Source organism: Lepidochelys kempii, chromosome 2, assembly GCF_965140285.1.
Source record: "Lepidochelys kempii isolate rLepKem1 chromosome 2, rLepKem1.hap1, whole genome shotgun sequence".
NCBI lineage: Eukaryota > Metazoa > Chordata > Testudines > Cheloniidae > Lepidochelys > Lepidochelys kempii.
In genome coordinates this window covers 73,912,292-73,935,044 of record NC_136381.1, presented here as the reverse complement: position 1 = coordinate 73,935,044, position 22,753 = coordinate 73,912,292, and the positions used below count along the sequence as shown (strand labels likewise).

The following is a 22,753-nucleotide window of genomic DNA, read 5'->3' as shown; positions in this document are numbered from 1 at the left end:
AATGGCCAGTGGCTCTGCAATCACATCCGCCATCTCCTTTAGCACTCTCGGATGCAGCGCATCCGGCCCCATAGACTTGTGCTCATCCAGCTTTTCTAAATAGTCCCGTACCACTTCTTTTTGCACAGAGGGCTGGTCACCTCCTCCCCATGCTGCGCTGCTCAATGCAGTAGTCTGGGAGCTGACCTTGTTGGTGAAAACAGAGGCAAAAAAAGCATTGAATACACTAGCTTTTTCCACATCCTCTGTCACTAGGTTGTCTCCCTGATTCAGTAAGGGGCCCACACTTCCCTTGACTTTCTTCTTGTTGCTAACGTACCTGAAGAAACCCTTCTTGTTACTCTTAACATCTCTTGCTAGCTGCAACTCCAGGTGTGATTTGGCCTTCCTGATTTCATTCCTGCATGCCCGAGCAATATTTTTACACTCTTCCCTGGTCATTTGTCCAATCTTCCACTTCTTGTAAGCTTCTTTTTTGTGTTTAAGATCAGCGAGGATTTCACTGTTAAGCCAAGCTGGTCGCCTGCCATATTTACTATTCTTTCTACACATCGGGATGGTTTGTTCCTGTAACCTCAATAAGGATTCTTTAAAATACAGCCAGCTCTCCTGGACTCCTTTCCCCCTCAAGTTATTCTCCCGGGGATCCTGCCCATCAGTTCCCTGAGGTTGTCAAAGTCTGCTTTTCTGAAGTCCGGGGTCCGTATTCTGCTGCTCTCCTTTCTTCCTTGTGTCAGGATCCTGAACTCAACCATCTCATGGTCACTGCCTCCCAGGTTCCCATCCACTTTTGCTTCCCCTACTAATTCTTCCCACTTTGTGAGCAGCAGGTCAAGAAGAGCTCTGCCCCTAGTTGGTTCCTCCAGCACTTGCACCAGGAAATTGTCCCCTACACTTTCCAAAAACTTCCTGGATTATCTGCACCGCTGTATTGCTCTCCAATCATCCTGATATCTGCTGGAAGTCTCCCATGAGAACCAGGGCCTGCGATCTAGTAACTTCCGTTAGTTGCCGGAAGAAAGCCTCATCCCCCTGGTCCGGTGGTTTATAGCAGACTCCCACCATGACATCACCCTTGTTGCTCACACTTCTAAACTTAATCTAGAGACTCTCAGGTTTTTCTGCAGTTTCATACCGGAGCTCTGAGCAGTCATACTGCTCTCTTACATACAGTGCAACTCCCCGACTTGTTCTGCCCTGCCTGTCCTTCCTGAACAGTTTATATCCATCCATGACAGTACTCCAGTCATGTGAGTTATCCCACCAAGTCTCTCCTTATTCCAATCACATCATAATTCCTTGACTGTGCCAGGACTTCCAGTTCTCCCTGCTTGTTTCCCTGCATGTCCATTCCACAACCTGTCGTCTTCCTCCTCCTCCTCCTCTCTGTCAGAGTCTGCCAGGTACACAGGAACTGAGGAGGGTCAGGGGTGGCTCTTCTTATGCAAGCATGCAGTGACATGTGGGTCAGAGGGTGCTTGAGCTACCCCGACGGGTACTGCTGAGGGAAAAAGTTCTCAGACAAGCGCACACAAGGTGCGAACATGTGGAATGGACATGTGCAGGACATCTCAAAGAACAACAGTAGTAGGAATGTAGGTAACCAACCAGTTTTTACAGAAAGTAGCTGTTTCCATGGTTGCTCCTGTGTAGAGGAGAAAGAGAGTCGGTTGCCAGTGTGAGGTACAACTGAATATCATAGTATATAAATCCTTTCATAATCTAGCCATGAGTACTTGATCATGTCCTCTTTGGCAGTTGGCTTGGTTTTCTTTGTTCAGGCAGAGCTTTCTTGCTCATAAGCCATAAATTGTGGAATTTGTTCCTGGAGTTCTTCCATAGTTACTACTAAACTGCTTCTACAGGATTTTGTTGCAAATTCCATTTATTTTGGTCTTTGTTCTTGAGTGTTTCTAGGCTTTTCTCCTTTTGTTTTATATTCATCTACCTCTTCCCCTGTCCTGATCTTTGCTGCATTAGAGGATTTACCTTTTGGTAAGGGTGGTTTGCCCGATGGTTTAGGTTTGCCCTTGTGCCAGAGTTCAGGGGTGGGGAGGAAGCGTATGTGTGGCTTAGCTTTGCCAGTGGGTTAGTCCTCTTTTCTCTGTATAGTTTTTTTAAAAAAATGTCTTTTATTTGTTTTTTGTATGTGGTGCTTTCGATACCTATAATAGGTGCCTTTTTACGCAATGATTATTTTAACGTAGTTAAATCTTTGTTAAAAAAAATATTGCATATTGATCAGCTAATCAAGATAACTGAGGCATTGATGTGTCACAAAGTAATCAAAGACTTTTTCAATCAAAAATCAATTGTAAAATAATAAAAACAGAGTTAAAATCATCCCATTACATATTTCCTCTCCCTAACCCATCTTGCTGTGTTTGTGTATTTCTAAAGTACTTTTAAAATAACAACTTTCAGTAAGATGCATTAATCTTTTTGTTTTTCTTTTTAGACAAACTATGAAAACAGAATATACAGTCTGAAAGTAGAGTGTGGACCTAAATATCCAGAAGCACCTCCAACAGTTAGATTTGTAACTAAAATCAATATGAATGGAATAAATAATTCCAATGGAATGGTAAGTTAAAATGGTAAAATCAACCTCCTTGTTAATCTGTACTCTGCAATTATTTATAGTAAAAAAGTTCCATTGAGTGTTATGGGTGGGTGGGAAAGAGCCTTCGTATTTAAATTATACTTTATAAATGATCATTTGTTTAAACAAGGATTTTAATTTGTGATGATTTTTGTTTGCAAACAATATGCAGGTATAAATTGAAGCTGTTCTTTTAAGTTGAGTAAAAAAGCTTTGTGTTTTAAGCAGTTTATATGCAGCTCCTTTACAGTATTCCTCTTCAATGGGGCTTGAGTTTACCTAAGAATATGGAATGCTGTACTGCTCAAAACTTTTGATATCTGCCTTACTTAACCACTAAGGATCATTTAAATCTCTGAACAGTTTTGGCTGGTGCTTTGAGCTAATGCAAGGCACTAATTATAAATTACTTTTTGTTACTCTTGACATTTTAAATTTGGGAAGTACTGAGAATGAAATTGCAGTCTTTAAATATGTTCTTATCTGCTAGCTAAGACTCCAGATGAAGTTCCAAACTTAACATGCAGTTTTGTTTTGAAAATTGGGGGCCTCTCAGTAAATTCCATATCAAATATGTATGGTTTTCAAGTGAAGTGATTGCTTTTTCTAACTGGGAGGCCTGAAAACTCAGTCTGGGTTCCGAACTAGGCTCTGTACTTCTCTCACAGCATCACTAAAAGGTTCTCCAAGACAAGTTAAGACTTCAACAACACTTGTGCATTCAAAATGTAAAAACTTAGTTAATTTACAATAAACAAATGTGCCAAATGCACACAGGAAGGAGAGCTGAGTAACAAAATGCCGTTTTTATGTAGTCACTAATCCAAGAAACACTGCATAAACTCCTGCCTAAACTGAAAAGGGAGCAGTCTGAAAACATCTTAAACCTAGAGTTTTAGATGCATGTAAAGGAACACCATCAACTTGAAAATGGAACAATTTCAAAAAAAGAATTTTTTAAATACAGTTTCAGCTACTACATCTGCCCTTGAGTCCCTCTTCCAATTTCTGTACGTTCATGTTTTCCTGCGTGGTTCCCCTGCGTGGTTCCCCCCCCCCCCCCCCCCCCCCCCGAGAAATTGATACTCCAGGAGAAACACTGAAACTGACTTTGCAAAGTGCTATCGGAGTAAAACGAAAAATAATATTTTCTTCCTGTTTCTATCAGAGGTGGTGTTTGTAGGAGAAAATTTTTCATATAAAAGGGTGTTTTTTCTCTTTGTTGACAGTATCATTTTATTGTCCTTGGTCACAGAATAGTGATAATCTGTGTCTTTACAAACGAAGACCACACTCCTGCAACTGGACTAGCATTGATAGTTCCCAGCACCATTGCATTGGCAACTGATGTCAATATGACTTGCCTGTGCAGGGCTGGTGCCTAAATAGGAGTTGGGTTTAGTAAACTCAACTGTTGAACCAATTACAAACAACAACAAAATTAAGAGGTCTTCCTGATGAACTGCAAAATTGCTGTAAGGCCTATGTGGGACTGTAAATAGTAGACTACAGAACCCACTAGCAAGCTTGAAGGTTGCCCTGCCTGATCGTCATTTTTTCAGGTATAGTAACTCGTCTCTAATAGTCTATTTGGGGACTAGAGATTTTCCCTTACATAAGAAGGGCAGTACTGGGTCAGACTAATGGTCTGTCTAGCCCAATATCCTGTCCTCCAACAGTGGCTGCTACCAAATGCTTCAGAGGGAATGAACAGAATAGGGCAATTTGTTGAATGCTCCATCCCCTATTATCCAATCCCATCTTCTGGCCTCAGAGGTTTAGGGGTTCCCAGAGCATGGGTGGCTAATAGGTCCATCAATGACTATCTTCCATTAATTTATCTAATTCTCTTTTTTGAACTGAGTTATACTTTTGGCCTTCACAATATCCCCTGGCAATGCGTTCCACAGGCTGACTGTGTGTTGTGTGAAGAAGTATTTCCTTTTGTTTGTTTAAACCCTGTTGCCTTTTAATTTCATGGGGTGACCCTTAGTTCTTGTGTTATGTGAAGAAGTAAACACTTCCTTGTTCGCTTTTTTCACACCATTCATGATGTTCTAGACCAGTGGTTTTCAACCTCAAGTCATGACCCAATACTGGGTCGCGGAATGTAAGGCCCTGGGTCGTGACGGCTCTGGTCAGCGCCACCGACCGGGCCATTAAAAATCCTGTCAGCAGTGCTGCCCGGCTAAGGCAGGCTAGTCCCTATCTGTTCTGACACGGCGCTGCATCCTGAAAGCGGCCAGCAGCAAGTCTGGCTCCTAGGCGGGAGGGCCATGGGACTCTGCGCACTGCCCCCGCCCTGAGCACCGGCTTTGCACTCCCATTGGCCGGGAACTGGCCACTGGGAGCTGGGGGAGGCGGTGTCTGGGGTGAGAGCTGCGCGGAGGTGCTTCTGTGCCTCTGCCTACGAGCTGGACTTGCTGCTGGTTGCTTCCGGGGCACAGCGCTGTCCGTGGTGCCAGGACAGGCAGGAAGTCTGCCTTTGCACCCCTGCTGCGCCGCTGACCAAGAGCAGCCCGCATCCCAGCCCTGAGCCCTCCCCAAACCCGGAGCCCCTCCTGCACCCCAAACCCCTCATCCCTGGCCTGACCCTGCAGCCCTCACCCCTGCACCCCAACACTCTGCCCTAGCCCTGAGCCCCTCCCAAAACCCTCATCCCCAGCTCCTTTGGGTGGCGGGCATCAACAATCTTCAACTGGGTTGCCACGAAAAAAGGTTGAAAACCATATAGACCTTGCTCATAGCCCCACTTAGTCATCTCTTTTCCAAGATGAACAGCCCCAATTTTTTAAATTTCCTCATATGGAAGTTGTTCCATACCCTGAATAATTTTTGTTGCCCTTGCCAGTACCTTTTCTCATTTTAATATATCTGTTTTGAGATGGGGTGACCAGAACTACTCATAGTATTCAAAGTGTGGGCGTACCATAACTTTATGACTATATTAACTATTCTATTATCTTTCCCTTTTCTAATGGTTCCTAACATTGTTAGCCTTTTTTGACTGCTGCTGCATCTTGAGTAGATGTTTTCAGAGAACTGTCCACAATGACTCCAAGATCTTTCTTGAGTTGTAACAGCTAATTTAGACCCCATCATTTTGTATGTGTTGTTGAGATTGTTTTCCAATGTGCATTACTTTGCATTCATCAACATTGGAATTTCATGTGCCATTTCGTTGCCTAGTCACCCAGTTTTGTGATATCCCTTTAACTCTTTGCAATCTCCTTTGGACTTAATTATCTTGAATAATTTTACATAATCTGCGAACTTTGACACCTCACTGTTTACCCCCTTTTCCAGATCACTTATGAATATGTAGAACAGCACTGGTCCCAGTACATAGCCTTGGGAGACCACGCTATTTATCACTCTCCACTGTGAAAACTGACCTGTTATTCCTGCGCGGGCTGTCAAGCGATTAGAAAGAGTAATAGAATACCATTTATTTAAATATTTTTGGATGTTTTCTACATTTTCAAATATATTGATTTCAGTTGCAACACAGAATACAAGTGTACAGTGCTCACTTTATATTTATTTTTTATTACAAATATTTGCACTGTAAAAGCCAAAAGAAATAGCATTTTTCAAGTCACCTAATACCAGTACTGTAGTGCAAACTCTTTATCGTGAAAGTTGAACTTACAAACATAGAATTATGTACAAAAAAACCTGCGGTCAAAAATTAAAACAATTTAAAACTTTAGAGCCTACAAGACCACTCAGTCCTATTTCTTATTCAGCCAATTGCTCAGACAAACAAATTTGTTTACATTTGCAGGAGATAATGCTGCCTGATTGTTTACAATGTCACCTAAAAGTGAAAACAGGTTTTTGCATGGCACTACTGTAGCCAGCATTGCAAGATATGTACAAGCCAATTGTTCTAAAGATTCATATGTCCCTTCCTGCTTCAACCACCATTCCAGAGGACATGCATTCATGCTGATGACAGGTTCTGCTCGATAAGAATCCAAAGCAGTGCGGACTGACACATGTTCATTTTCATTATCTGAATCAGATGCCACCACCACAAGGTTGATTTTCCTTTTTGGTAGTTCAGGTTCTGTAGTTTCCACATTGGAGTGTTGCTCTTTTAAGACTTCTGAAAGCATGTTCTACACCTCGTCCCTCTCAGATTTGGAAAGGCACTTCAGATTCTTAAACCTTGGGTCAAGTGCTGCAGCTATCTTTAGAAATCTCACATTGGTACCTTCTTTGCGTTTTGTGAAATCTGAAGTGAAAGTGTTCTTAAAATGAACAATATATGCTAAGTCATTCCCAGAGACTATTGTAACATGAAATATATGGCAGAATGCGGGTAAAATAGAGCTGGAGACATACAATTCTCCCCCAAGGACTTCAGTCACAAATTTTATTAACATACTATTTTTGCATCATCAGTGTGGAAGCATCTCCTCTGGAATGATGGCTGAAGCATGAAGGAGCATATGAACGTTTAGTATATCGGGCACGTAAATACTTCGCAATGCTGGCTACAAAAGTCCCATGTGAATGCCTGTTCTTATTTTCTGGTGACATGTTAAATAAGAAGTGGGCAGCATTATCACCTGTAAATGTAAGCAAACTTGTTTGACTTAACGATTGGCTGAACGAGAAGTAGGATTTTTAGGCTCTAAAGTTTTGCATTGTTTTGTTTTTGAGTGCAGTTATGTAACAAAAAAATCTATATTTGTAAGTTGCAGTTTCATGATAAAGAAATTGCACTACAGTACTTGTATGAGGTGAATTGAAAAATACAGTTTCTTTTATCGTTTCTACAGTGCAAATATTTGTAATCCAAAGTAATATAAAGTGAGCAGTGTACACTGCGTATTCAGTGATTTAATTGAAATCAATATATTTGAAAATGTAGTAAAACATCCAAAAATATTTAATAAATTTCAATTGGTATTCTATTGTTTAACAGTGCGATTAAAACTGCGATTAATCATTAATTTTTTTGGGTTAATCGTGTGAAGTAACTGCGATTAATCGACAGCCATAATTCCTAACCTATGTTTGCTACATTTCAACCAATTACTGATCCATGAGCGCACCTTCGCTCTTATCCCCGACTCCTTACTTTGCTTAGAGAACAGGAGTACTTGTGGCACCTTAGAGACTAACAAATTTATTTGAGCATGAGCTTTCGTGAGCTACAGCTCACTTCATCAGATGCATAGAAGGGAACATATACTAAGACGCGCGCACACACACACACACACAAAACCGCATATAGATAGATACATACAAATAAGTTGGAAGTTACCATACAAACTGTGAGAGGCTAATTAGTTAAGATGAGCTACTTGTAGTGATAAGAAAAGGAGGACTTGTGGCACCTTAGAGACTAACCAATTTATTTGAGCATGAGCTTTCGTGATGCATCCGATGAAGTGAGCTGTAGCTCACGAAAGCTCATGCTCAAATAAATTGGTTAGTCTCTAAGGTGCCCACAAGTACTCCTTTTCTTTTTGCGAATACAGACTAACACAGCTGTTACTCTGATACTTGTAGTGATAATCAAGATGGCCCATTTAGACAGTTGACAAGAAGGTGTGAGGATACTTAAGGAAATAGATTCAATATGTGTAATGACCCAGCCACTCCCAGTTTCTATTCAAACCCAAGTTAATGGTATCTAGTTTGCATATTAATTCAAGCTCAGCAGTTTCTCGCTGGAGTCTGTTTTTGAAGCTTTTCTATTGCAAAATTGCCACCATTAAATCTTTTACTGAGTGGCCACAGAAGTTGAAGTGTTCTCCTACCAGTTTTTGAATGTTATGATTGCTGATGTCAGATTTGTGTCCATTTATTCTTTTGCGTAGAGACTGTCCGGTTTGGCCAATGTACATGGCAGAGGGGTGTTGCTGGCACATGATGGCATATGTCACATTGGTAGATGTGCAGGTGAACGAGCCCCTGATGGCGTGGCTAATGTGATTAGGTCCTATGATGTTTTCACTTGAATAAATATGTGGACAGAGTTGGCATCGGGCTTTGTTGCAAGGATAGGTTCCTGGGTTAGTGTTTTTGTTGTGTGGTTTGTGGTTGCTGGTGAGTATTTGCTTCAGGTTGGGGGGCTGTCTGTAAAAAAAAGCTTCAAAAACAGACTCCAGTGAGAAACTGCTGAGCTTGAATTAATATGCAAACTAGATACCATTAACGTGGGTTTGAATAGAGACTGGGAGTGGCTGGGTCATTACACATTAAATCTATTTCCTTACGTTAAGTATCCTCACACCTTCTTGTCAACTGTCTAAATGGGCCATCTTGATTATCACTACAAAAGTTTTTTTTTTTCCCTCCTGCTGATAATAGCTCATCTTAACTAATTAGCCTCTCACAGTTTGTATGGTAACTTCCAACTTGTCTGTCTGTCTATCTGTCTATCCCATTCTGTGCATCCGATGAAGTGAGCTGTAGCTCATGAAAGCTTATGCTCTAATAAAGTTGTTAGTCTCTAAGGTGCAACAAGTACTCCTGTTCTTTTGCGGATACAGACTAACACAGCTGCTACTCTGAAACTTACTTTGCTTAGAGCCTTTGATGAAGGAGTTTGTCAAAGGCTTTCTGAAAGTCCAAGTACACTATATCCACTGGATCATCCTTGTCCACAGACTTTTTGATCCCCTTGAAGAATTGTAATAAAGTGGTGTGGCATGATTTCCCTTCACAAAAGCTGTTGACTCTTCCCCTACATATCATGTTCATCTGTGTCTGATAATTCTGTTCTTTACTATAGTTTCAAACAATTTCCCTGGTACTGAAGTTAGGTTTCGTGGCCTGTAATTGCCAGCATAGCCTCTGGAGCCTTTTTTTAAAAATCGGCATCACGTTAGCTGTCTTCCAGTCATTTGGTACAGAGGCTAATTTAAGTGATAGGTTACATACCACAGTTAGTAGTTCTGCAATTTCATATTTGAGTTCCTTCAAAACTCTTGGGTGAACACCATCTGGTCCTGGAAACTTACAGTAGTACCTCAGTTACGTACACCAGAGTTACGAACTGACCAGTCAACCATACGCCTCATTTGGAACCAGAAGTACGCAATCAGGCAGCATCAGAGACCCCTTCTCTCCACCCTCCACCCCCAAAAGCAAATACAGTACAGTACTGTGTTTAAAAGTAAACTACTAAAAATAAAGGGAAAGCAGCATTTTTCTTCTGCATAATAAAGTGTCAAAGCTATATCAAGTCAGTGTTCAGTTGTAAACTTTTGAAAGAACAACCATAATGTTTTGTTCAGAGTTCTGAAACATTTCAGAGTTACAGATGCCATTCCCGGGGTGTTCGTAACTCTGAGGTTCTGTTGTATTACTGTTTAATTTATTGGTCTGTTCTCAAACCTCTTCTATTGACACTTCAGTCTGGAACAGTTCCTCAGATTTGTCACCTAAAAAGAATGACTCAGATGTGGGAATCTCCCTTATCTCCTCTGTAGTGAAGACAGAAGCAAAGAATTAATTTAGCTTCTCCGCAATGGCCGTGTCTTCCTTGAGTGCTTCTTTCGCACCCTTATCATCCAGTGGCCAAATGGGTTGTTTGGCAGGCTTCCTGCTTCTGATATATATTAAAAACTTTTTTACTGTTAGTTTGTTTCTTCGGTATTTGCTCTTCAAATACATTTTTGGCCTGTCTAATTACACTTCACTGGCCAAAGTTTGTTCCTTTCTATTTTTCTCAGAAGGGTTTGACTTCCAATTTTTAAAGGATGCTTTTTGCCTCTAAGTTGTTCTGTTGTTCAGCCATGGTGGCATTTATTTTTATTTGGGGTATACATTTAATTTGTGCCTCTATTATGGTGTTTTTAAAACTCTTGACTGTTCCTTTTAATTTCCATTCAAATAGCTCCCTCACTTTTTTTTTTTGTAGTTCTCCTTTTTGAAATTAAATGTTACTATGGTGGGCTTCTTTGATATCCTTTCTCTCCTATCCACCCCACAAAGATGTAATTAAATTTAACATTATAGTTGCTCTTACTGAGCAGTTGAGATATATTCACCTCTTGGACCAGATTGTGTGTAAATCAAAAATTGCCTGTACCTTTGTGGGTTCCAGGACTAGCTGCTCCAAGAAGCTGCACCATTTCTGGTGTCTAGAAATTTTATCTCTGCATCCTGTCCGTAGGTGACATGTACCCAGTCAATATGGCAATATTCATTATTACTGAGTTTTCTATTTTTGTGGCACTTCAGATCTCCTGGAGCATTTCATGATGACCATCACCATCCTGGTCAAGTGGTCAGTAGTATATTCCTATTTCTGTACTCTTTATTATTCAAGCATGGAATTTCTATCCATAGAGGTTCTATGGTACAGTTTGACTCATTGAAGATTTTTACTATAATTGACTCTATGCTTTCTTTCACATAGTACCACTCTCCCACAAGTATGACCTACTCTCATTCCTATGGACAGTACACCCTCACTATAATGAACCTGGTCCCTGGATCTTACTTCAAGCTGCACTGCTGCGGCAGGGACTGGTAGCTGCTCCAGCCCGGCTGTCAGCCCTTGCCGCTGCTGGAGGAGCTGTCAGCCACCCCCCACCTCACCATACCAGGCGTCGGGGCTCTTTTGCTAAAACAAACAAATGGCTTGGATCCCGACGGGTTTGTTACAGCGAGGGTGTACTGTATACAGGAATGACAGAGTATTACAGTGTATCGTTGATTATCATCATTCCACCAAGTTTCTGTGGTGCCTATTATATCAATGTCCTCATTTCATACCAGGCCTTCAAGTTCACCCAACTTAGTATTTAGACTTCATCCAGGACCATTGTTTTTTTTTTCCATTTTGTTTTCCCCTTACTCATCCTTATGTGTATGGTGGGTATTTAAAATAGAGAAGTCTTCTCCAAGGCTGTAATACTACTACAATATAACAGTGGAGAAGAGCTGGAAGGCACTGAACCTTCTCTACTGGAGGCATGTAGACATTATGTTTTGAAATTCTTAGGCTAGTGCTGGACCTCCTTGAACTCTTTTATTGAGCAACACAATGTGTTAATTGCTAAGCCTAAACTAGCACTGTAAATAATATTTCAGAAACCCTTCAAAATGAGTCCTTTGAAAATAATCCTTTGCATAGCAAACAGTTTTGCTGTGCCTCAGAGCCTTTCTATCCCATAAAAGACAGTATTTGCAACCCAGAAATATTGCCATTTACCCAGGTTGTGGTGTGGTGTATAATAAGCACATGTATGACTAAATGTTGGTATGGAAAGCAGCCAATTTGAAGGTGCCATTTGAAAGAGCTTTACTGTATGATGCTTACAATGTTGTTTTAGAATCCTCCCCTTCGTTAAAACAAATAATGAGCTCCCTTGTTTGGTAATGCAGAACAATACCTTTCCTGTTTGTCTTGGAATATTTATCTTAGTTTCATATGGTTCATAACAAATTTTTAAGTTGGAGCGTCCAATCTAAATAAAATAGAGCTGGGTGCAGAAAGGTAATTTTGTTTCTTGGAGGATTTGGCTATTTTCAAATTTGGTTTCTTTCTGTTTCAGAACAAAACCCAAAAATTTTGAAATGCTCTGCAAAAGGGAGACTGGACCCTAAGCCCTGGGGTCCCCTGAAGTGTGGACCCTAAATTCTGGGTTCCATAATTCCAAGGCGGTCTATTTGGCGTACTGCTGCAGAGCCACTGATCCTAGAAGCTCTGGGGTCTTCTACTCAGAGGCAGCGCCTGACAGGCTGTCTTGTAGCCCTGGACCCTGCGATCCCAGGACCTGCAGGCAAGCTGGTAGGAAACCAGGCAGGGTTCTGACAGAACCCTGCCCAGTTTCCAGAGGAGCTTCGTTGAATCATCACAACATTTCAATTTCAACAAATTGGCAAATTCTGATGGAAAAACTGTTTTGTTGGAATTTTTCCAACCAGCTCTATAAATTAATCCCTTGTAAAGGCTTCCGTGTATAAATGATTTGTTTTTTAACTTACCAAATAGCCTTAGGTGGCATTAGGTTGAATTATCAACCAAAAACAGTACAAGTGATTCGTTTCTGAAATATTACTGTTCTTTATGTAATCCGTCAAATTTTTAGTGTGCTCATCACCTTGGTATCTTGTCTGATTTATGGCACATCCCTAAGCAGAAGTGCTCCATTTCAGTTTTAAGGTAAGAGCATGGTCTGGAGGTTAGAGCACAGGATTGGGAATCGGATGGTGGCCTGAGTTCTCTGACTGGCTTTGCCTCTGACTCACTTTCTACCTTGGATGAGTGACTAAACTCTGCCTTAGTTTCCAAATCTGTAAAATGGGGATAACGTCATAGGGGTGTTTGTAAAATCCTTGTAAATCCCCAGGTTATGTGGACTGTAGAAGTATATGTATGAATTTAGTGGTTATAATTTTTTATTTAAGTTTTTTTTTATTTTTTTTATTTTTTTAAAGAAGTCTCAGGCCAGTTTTAGAATCCCTAGTTTAATAAATGCAAAAAGAAAAGGAGTACTTTTGGCACCTTAGAGACTGACCAATTTATTTAAGCATAAGCTTTCGTGAGCTATAGCTCACTTCTGAAACCTAGTTTAATAAACGTTGGTCTTGAGAGAGAACACACCTGATTCAGATTATTTTAACAATATGCATTTGTATTATATATACATTGTAATTACGGATAAGGTTAGATTAGACTTATTCATTGTTTGTATTTTCCAGGGATTCAAATTACCACCAGCAGTCATCTTTGAAAGATAAAATCCATCCTTTCTTTTATCTAAAAACGGGAGAGTATCTATGCATTATTTCCCTAAATAAGAATTAGGGCCCTACCAAATTCACAGCCATGAAAAACGGATCACAGACTGTGAAATCTCTCCCCGCCCTGGTGAAATTTGGTCTTTTGTGTGCTTTTATCCTATACTATACAGAGACCAGCGTTTCTCAAATTTCTGACCTAAAAGGGAGTTGTGGGGGCATAAGGTTATTTTAGGGGGGTTGCAGTATTGCTACCCGTACTTCTGAGCTGCCTTCAGATCTGGGTGGCTGGAGAGCGGTGGCTGTTAGCCAGGCACCCAGCTCTGAAGGCAGTGTTTCACCAACAGCAGCAGCGCAGAAGTAAGGGTGGCAATACCATACCATGCCACCCTTACTTCTGCACTGCTGCCTGCAGAGCTGGGCCCTCAATCAGCAGCTGCCCCTCTCTGGCTGCCCAGTTCTGAAGGCAGCAGCGCAGAAGTAAGGGTGGCAATATATACCATGCCATCCATATTTCTGTGTTGCTGCTGCTGCTTCTGCTTGCTCTTCTGCGCTGCTGCTCCAGAACTGGACTCCTGGCCAGCAGCCACCACGCTCCAGCTGCTCTGAAGGCAATGCCCTTGCTAGCAGCAGTACAGAAATAAGGGTAGCAGTACTGCAACACCCCCCCCAAACAATAACTGTGCACACTCCCCTGCCCAAAAAAACAACAAACAAATCCCTCCTTTATGGGTCAGGACCACTAAAAATTACAACGCTGTGAAATTTCAGATTTAAATAGCTGAAAACATGAATTTTATGATTTTTAAAGTCCTATGACCATAAGATTGACCAAAATGGACTGTGAATTTGGTAGGACCCTAATAAGAGTGTAACAGGGTCTTGGGCGGCCGGGTGGCCTAGTGGTTAGATCACCTGGCTCTCAGCCCTCAGCTGGGCTGAGTAGTTTCAGTTCTTACTGCCAGGGACAGGTAGGGAGACCTGACCTCTCCCTCTCCACCAGGTCCCAGCCCAGGGCCCTGTGTATGTCAACTCTTGAACCGGGGGGGTTGGCGTCCCTCCCAATGGAGAATCAGAATCCGCTACCCTGGGCTACTTTCTACCAATCTATTCAGTTTGAGGCAAGACTCCTCTAGTCCAGTCTACCGTAGGGTTCCCTGTTGGGTCTGGTCCCAGGTTCCTTTGGGGGCAGGGTAGCCACAGGCTGGTGAGGGTGAGCACCACAACGTCTCTGGGTTCTGCTCAGTCAGTTACCTCCGCTGCTGGGGGTTCTTTCATAGTTTCCCCTTGGCTGGGGAGATTGCTGGCAGGCCAGTGCTCCATCCCTTCAGGCAGGGAGATGGCTAGCTAGCTAGCTCCTGCCTTTTCGCCGGTCAACCCTGTACTGAGACAGGCTCTCTTCTTTTCTCCCCGCTTCATGCCTGGTATTGGCTTCAGGAATAACTGGGTGGGGCTAGCTGGGCCCAAAGGCTCTCCTTAACCCTTTCTGTGCTGGTGGGTGGTTCCATTCACCACAAAGAGTCTTACTTAATGAAGTAATCTTGAATCTAGGACTCTGATATGCTTAGCATGCTTCAAATACAACATTATAATATTTAATGTTATAGTATTTTTTTTTAATTAAATAGTTTTGGGGGTAAAAAACATTTTTTCCTGGGTATATAAAATGTGTGTACTGATTTAGTAACTATTCGTATTATAAAAAGAAAAGCTATTACCAGCAGGAGAGTGGGTTTGTGTGTGGGGGGGGAGGGGGGGAGGTGAAAACCTGGATTTGTGCTGGAAATGGCCCAACTTGATTATCATACACATTGTAAGGAGAGTGATCACTTTAGATAAGCTATTATCAGCAGGAGAGTGGGGTGGGAGGAGGTATTTTTTCATGCTTTGTGTGTATATAAAAAGATCTTCTACACTTTCCACAGTATGCATCCGATGAAGTGAGCTGTAGCTCACGAAAGCTTATGCTCAAATAAATTGGTTAGTCTCTAAGGTGCCACAAGTACTCCTTTTCTTTTTGCGAATACAGACTAACACGGCTGTTACTCTGAAACCTATTTGTATTATAGTAGTTCCTAAAGGATCTGCTCTAAATCAGGGCTTCATGCATGTTAGGTCTATATATAGATGTATTAAGTGACTGCTCCGGCCCTGAAGAGCTTATGAGCAAGATGGGCAAAACAGACAGAAGACATTATTATGGAAGTTTTACTGATGGAAAACTAAGGAACTAAAAGATTTAAATGACTTTCCCAAGATCCCACAGGAAGTCTGGCAGAAACAGGAAGTGAGCCCAGATCTGAAGACCACATCTTTCCTCTCTACTTTGTGACCTAAGGTTCCATTCCATTTAGATCTCTCATAACTTCTCAGGAAAAATCCTTGTTGCCACTTTGTGAGATGTTCCCTCTTGTGATAGTCTCCTGCCCACCCTCCTGACTGGCTGTTCCATAGATCAGCTCTCGTCTCCTTCCCCACCCTGTTGTTCAAAGCTGTAAAATTCATTGGAGGAGTTGGGGCATCCGGCTACTCTGTTTTATCATCAGGCAATCTTTGCTGCCCAGGCCTCCTGTTGTTGTCGTCATATGCCAGATTGTGTTGTCAGTGTGAGGCTTCCTAACAAGGAAGGTCGTCTTCCAGAAATGTAATACAGGCTTTCTTAATCAGTGCATGGATCCAAGTAGCAATATAGCAGGTTGTGGGATTTCTGAATGGAGGGAAACAGAAGGAGCTGTCTTTGGGGGAGGAGAGCCTCAAATTTCTAAAACTAATACATTTTTAAAAGACCAAGATTGATCACTTATCCACATTGACCCTCACTTTAAAAATGCAAAAGCAGAGTTAGCAAAATTCATTCCAGTTGCACTTCAATTCACAATATAGGCTCCTTTTCAAAAAGTTGGCCACCTATGCGGAATACGTGTATGAGCACTTAGTCTCATAGTGATCCGTTTGCATATGCAACTGCTGGATTTGTACACAGAATTTGGGAATCTAGTTTTGAAAACCTGGCACAAATATATGAGTGGAACTAGGCAAAACTACTTATTCTCTGTAGAGGGTGTCATGGCCATAAAATAAATTATAATTTTTAATGCTGTGGGGTCTCTCCTTTTAGAGCCTATTGTGTATCATAGATTGATAAAACACAGGTTGTGTTCTGACACACTATTTATTTTCCCATGGTTTTTGAGGATGTCTGTTTTGTTTTTTTTGAGTATTTAACAGTCTGTTGGTATCTCACAGGATTTGCAATCACTTCTGTTTATTTAAATACCATTTACAGCTGGAAGTGTTTGTTTCTTCTTTTTAAATACTTGGGATTTTATCAACTATAATTCTGTAAACTCTGTTGTCCAGTCATCATTTTGAATCTGTTTATAGTGGACTAAGCAGTTTGCTACTTTTTTAAAGTTATGCTATTGGAAGCATTATAAACACAGAATAAACTATAGAAGAATGCTGCAAAATGTTCGATGTTTAAAAATCATAGAAGAATTCCTTGGTTATTCTTGGATCGTGTGTAATGTTGCTGCTGTTGTCATTATTTAAAGATTTATATTGGATATACTGATAGAACAAAACTATTTTTATTTCTCAGTTTTCAGCTTCACTAGCCTTCGGACTTCCCTGGAAATGCTGTCTCCTTATACCTGAATACAATTTTAATATAAAGTGGGTACTCGGTTTTGAGCATTCCTAACAACATTGTTTGAGCCAATGAGAGAGGCTTCTCTTTTCAGATTACTTTATAAAGAGGTATATCATAAGTAGATTGATTGTGTAATCTCTTTACATGTAAAATAGGGCCTGCAATGTAGGGTATAAATAAAACTAAGCCAAAATATTTACTGCCTGCAAGATGTGTTAGGCAACAAAAGATGGTGGCTTGCCGAAAATAAAGCGGATTGAATTAAAATAAATATTAAGTCATTTTAGTAGTAGTGTGATAGTGCTGAAAATATACTAGGCGCTGTGCAGGAAGAGACAGTCCCTGCCTTGAAGATATTTGTCTGTTAGCTGAAAATCCCTAGTGAAGACTAGAAAGCCAATATTTGCACTGGTGAAAATAGTTTTGCTTGAAACTGTAATAAACTCTACCCGTGGAAACAGTAGCTTTGACTGACTGTATTAGAGGTGTGCTAGTGAAGCTACATTTGTGTCTGGTCACTGATAGCTGTAAATGAGGCTAATCCCCAGTCTACACATGGCTTAAAAAAGAAGATTAAACAGATGAAGTGTGGGGAAAAGGGATATACCATGCAATCAAAATGCCCATGATGAAAATGGGTATTCATCTTGTTTAGTGGATTGTTTAGTTCCACAGTTTTCCTGTTTGTCTTAGATAGAAACAATCTGCAACTGCCTCTCCAACCCCCATCATTTAATTCCCCATCTAACCGTCGCTCACTGTCTCACAATTACATGAAGAATTATTTTTCAAACCCACTGAAATCCCACCTAAACTGTTTCCTTATCCATGCTTGCCTATCTGACCTCCCTTAAATCAGCAAACCTAGGTTCTTGTCACCCTCCTGCTTCTCTACTGGGAATCTTCCTCTTTCCACAGTCAGCTGCAGTCTGCCCCAGCCTTTGACAATCATCTGTTGCAACTCATTTTTAATCCCGGTTTATAAAAATTCCCTATCTGGTAAAACCACAACTTATTACGCTTCCTTAAAATCTACCCTTCTCTCCCTCCTGATCTCCTTCCCAACCAAACCCTGTGCCCATAAAACATGGTGAGCCTGAGTTTTATTTCTGTTCTTAGTACACTTCCCTCGAACAGCCAGGTCTTTCCACTGTGCAAGTTTCCTTCCACTCTGGAATTCTTGCTTGGGGAGGGTAGTGTCTTGGGCCCTATGCTGCATTGTGTAGGATATGGAGGGTGGGTTCAAACAGTACCATGTCCAGAGTTCAAATTTTGAAACGAAACTGTGATGTTACTGGGCTCCAGGGCCTCAGTGGCGCATTGCTTCTCTACTGCCTAACAGCAATCAGGGAAGGCCTCTCCTCAATCTAGCTCAGGAGGCTGGAGGGAGGAAGGGTGTATAAGAGGGGGACACTTGTGCCTCAGAGAGAGAGGTCCAGACTAGATGCTGTCCTCACCAGAACTACTACTCTGCAGCTCAGAAAGTCTCTCCTGAGATTTGGGGGGGGGGGGGGGGGGAGGGAGGTGGATTTTGGAGGGGTATATTTCTTCTCTCTGTTGAATTTCCTCTGATAGTGGATTGATTTAGTACTTATACCTGCAAACAAATGTTAACATGGGTGAAAGCTGTTTGCAGTCACATAGGCTTCCACCTCACTCCTCAGAATTGCATCTCTAGTTATCTCTAACACATTAGATCAAATACTTTTTAAAAAATGAGCTAGTAATTATAATAGTGGTCTGACCAATGCAACTTTCAAACCTTGCTGTAAGATTTCCTTTTTTTTTAAAAGGTGTTTCTTAATTGGTGCAAAAATCACTGCATAAACAACTGACTGTAGCTTTCCTTTTGACACTGTTTTGCCTTCAGTATTTAGTTTCTTAATGTTGAAAGTAATCATTGGTAATCTTAATCTCCCAGTTGCTCCTGCAAATATAAGCAGCATTATCCTCTGTATTCTGAAACCAGGTAGCTCGAAGTTAAGCAATCTAGGTCTCATCTGGAGGTAAAGTTGTTATGGCTAGAACTTGATATTTCTGATTTTCTCTCTCTTTTTTTTTTTTTTTTAATATTAAAAAGTGAAACTAACCTACAAAAATTTTTTATGCTGTATATACCATAAAGGAGTGGAAAAGGGCACACACATTTTCCTTTGTAGTTTACCTGTAGTGATATGCAATAAAGACTCTGTGCTTTAAGAGGTCCATAAGAATATTTATCATAAGAAACAAAGCAGAATTGAGAAATGTCCTGATCTTATATGGAACTTTATAAGTCAAATTACTTCACTATTTCCAGTCATATTTACTGGGAGAAGTAAAAGGCATCAGAAGGGCCATATAACAGTAAGTATTCGAAACAAATCGCAGTCAAAAGCTATTTATAGTAGGTAAATTTTCCTGTATAAAGATTTAACATAGAATATTGTGTAGCAAATGGCTTTCAGTTCTTTATTAAGCAAACTTTGAGAACCACATATTGCATGTTGTGCTGTAATCAAGTAATACTTTCATATGATCTGTTAAAATTAAATGTTTTATTGCAACATTTAGTAAAGAACTTTTGATATGATGGATTAAAAACCTCCCTAGTTTAAGGTTTGGCCCCAATTTTGCAATGAGCTCTACATAGATTGACTTTTTCTTTGCCCACCCTCTCCCTCACCATTGAAGTTGATGATGTTGAGCATGCTATGCAGGGGTCCAGCTGTGTTGGTCTCCCTGTAGGATCTGAATTTATATGTAAGTATGTGCTAAGCGTTCATTATAAATATTTTATGTATTTATAACACAGTTGGGAAGCGCTGAAGAGATTGCAATAGATGCTACTATTTCTTAAGTTATTAAGTAAACTAAAACTAATTCTGCAGGAATTTTGTATTTTATGGTACAAAAACATATTGTCCTTATTTAACTTGTGCTGTCTTCCTTTGCAGGTGGATACACGGAGCATACCAGTGTTAGCAAAATGGCAAAATTCTTATAGCATTAAAGTTGTACTTCAAGAGCTAAGACGTCTAATGATGTCCAAAGAAAATATGAAGCTTCCACAACCTCCAGAAGGACAAACTTACAGCAATTAATTTTAGCTGATTCTCAAACTTCTGTCTTAAAACAACAACCTTCTACTCATATTAATGTCTTGATTAAATCTCACAATGCAAACCACCCACACATTAAAAGAATTTCAGCTGGTATACATGACCTGGACATTTGTAAGAATATATATATAATATATGTACGCCCAGTAAGTTTTTAGGCACTATGGGAGGAAAAAAAGGCAGCACAATTTATTTTTTTTCTCTTATCAAGACACTGTCATTTAAGTATAAGCCTGAAGTAGCTTAAAATTCAGGTTTTACAAGATGAAAGCATGACAGAAAGTGTCAGATTGCTGTGGATTAATGTGTTTCCGAAAATTAATCTCTCAAGAAGAAAAATTATAAATGGCATGCTTTATCCATCTGGCTTAGTAAAAGAGCTGCAGTTAAAATTGTTTTAAAGTAGCAGATACAGTGAATACTGTTGCTCATCTTGTTTAATTTTTGCTAAGGTGTGGGTGCCGACTACTATTGGTGTCACAAAGTATGTTCAGGATTGTTTTGATACCTGTATTTATAAAAGGGGGGAATGGATTCTGTTAAGCGGCTCCTGTGTGTTACATGTAATGGACATGGCAAATATTTGTTTACAGTCTTTGTTCTAATAAACAATGCATTTAAGTTTTAGTGAAACAAACAAAGGAAATAGGTGTATGGATATGTGATTGAGATTAAAGTTAGTCTTAAAATGTAAATAAAATGTGGAAAGTATCCTCTGAGGCTGTGCCATTTCTATAATAATGTAATATATGTATAGTACCTTGCGGAGGTAGCAAAAAGTTACCAATATAGAAGTGGGTCTACATGCACCTTTTATTTTTACCACTATTTCTATACGCTTATTTTATTTGATAACTGAAGGTATTGGGATTATTGCAGAGGAGCAAATTCCATAACCTGTAGTTACACTTGTTTGGGAAAACTTGCAGTTCAAAACTCTTTTTAAAAAATAAAATTAAAAAAATTATTTTAAGTATTCATTCTAGAAATGACATTAACTAGGCCACTTGGCCTAAGCAACTCCAGAGCAATTTCCAAACTGGACTGCTGAATTCTGTCCTGCTTCTGTGTTTTCATCCTAGGAACCATCTTCTGCAGCTGCTACCTTATTTTTCCATGTCACCTTTTTTCCCCCTGTACTTACTTTAACTGCTTTTTTTAAATCTTCAAACTGGTTTCCTTTTTGCTCTGTCTCACTTTCTCCTTACCCCAGCTTACACGTAAGTGAGAGACTTCAGGCCTTATAATTTTTATTAAAACATCTTATACTACTGTTAAGAACTGTGTGGACACGCCGTATTTATTCATCTGCGTTCCATGCTTCAAGTGCCAATGGCGCAATCTCATTGATGAGAATGAATTCAGCCCCTTCAACAGTCAGTCTAATTTTACTTATTCCTTTCTCACTTTAGCTGTAGTTGGTGACATTCATGGGTTAGTTCTGCTATAGGTTTCTCAGTGTTGTTCATGTTACCTTACTGGAAATGAGACACTCTAATCTCTTGTGTGGAAAATGCAAAGATTTATCCAGTTTACTAAAAAAATTGTAACCTTGGGAATATGAGTAGAATATGACTTGTCATTCAAAACTTCATAAGTAATTCTCTTGAAAAAGTGAATTTAATCAAAAGCCATCAACAGCCAGGGAACTTTCAAGTTTGGTATCCTTATTGCCTATACCTAATGTGAAGAAAGAATTGTAAGAAAAGCAATAAACTAAGTTTTATTTTTTTAATAGAAAGTTTTAGGTGGTGATTGTCAGTATAGGAAAGCTGTATTTGAGAGTCCTTAAACACATCTGACACGTTTCCAGAGTTCACTCAGTGAAATGATAGCTGTCAGTTACCTCATGTCCATGTTATATAACACATCACAGTACATGATGGAAAATTTGACTGAAGTGATTTACCCCTATGTATTCCTATTCCATAATTTTAAATTAATTTTAGATGTTTTGGATTCCACTAAATAAACTTTCATTATGCTAGTACTGCTAGTCTATATGTAATCTATTAAAATAGAAATGGAACTATGCAGCTCTGTTTGAGAAATAAATGTTAACTTTCAGGAATCTCTCTTTAGATTAAACAACTGGAAGAGATTGAGATACATTGCCAAACTGTCATATGGCTGGTGACAGACGACCAGTGTGAGTGTGAAGCCATTGAGAAACTATCTTACTCTTCACTGAGTCTCTGAATATAAAAGTGTTGGCTTTCTGTTTGCACCACATGTTGTCCAAGTTGACTGTGCAATGTCTGTTTCTCCTTGTCTGTTCTTTAATTATGGATCTCTGTGGAAATCTGCATGCCAGTTAGTTTTTGAGAGCAAGATCCATTTTGCATGTTGCAAACAAGCTGCACTTGATTTTCAAACAGCCACACTGGTTGTACCAAGGGGTAGCTACAAAACTACTCATAATAATGAAATCTAAGCAGGGAAATTTTGAAGCAATATTCCCTTTGTCCTATTGAAAAAAGGCTAGAGTTATAGGAGTGTGTAGTTTATCATTAAATAAACTTTTAAAGTGGCCATAGATTATTGTACATAGGTCAATAGGTGAGACCCTTAAGGATGATTTTCTACTATTAAAAGACTCAAAACATAACTGCTTGTCCTCCAATTAGGTCACATTATGGTTTGATAAGCATCCAGTTTTTTGTCTGGTAATTTATTTTCTGT

General features: G+C 40.0%; 1 protein-coding gene across 3 annotated transcripts in view; it reads left to right on the top strand.

Annotated features, from left to right (window-relative positions):
* Window positions 1-21,352, top strand: part of UBE2V2 (ubiquitin conjugating enzyme E2 V2) — a 46,822-nt gene extending 25,470 nt beyond the window's left edge. For all 3 annotated transcript variants that reach the window (XM_073331239.2, XM_073331238.2, XM_073331240.1), the window contains exons 3-4: window positions 2,459-2,584; window positions 19,907-21,352. In XM_073331239.2, the coding sequence (XP_073187340.1) occupies window positions 2,459-2,584; window positions 19,907-20,053 (273 nt within the window). In that variant the 3' untranslated portion in view covers window positions 20,054-21,352. The remainder of the gene's footprint in view (window positions 1-2,458; window positions 2,585-19,906) is intronic.
* Window positions 21,353-22,753: the final 1,401 nt, after the last annotated feature.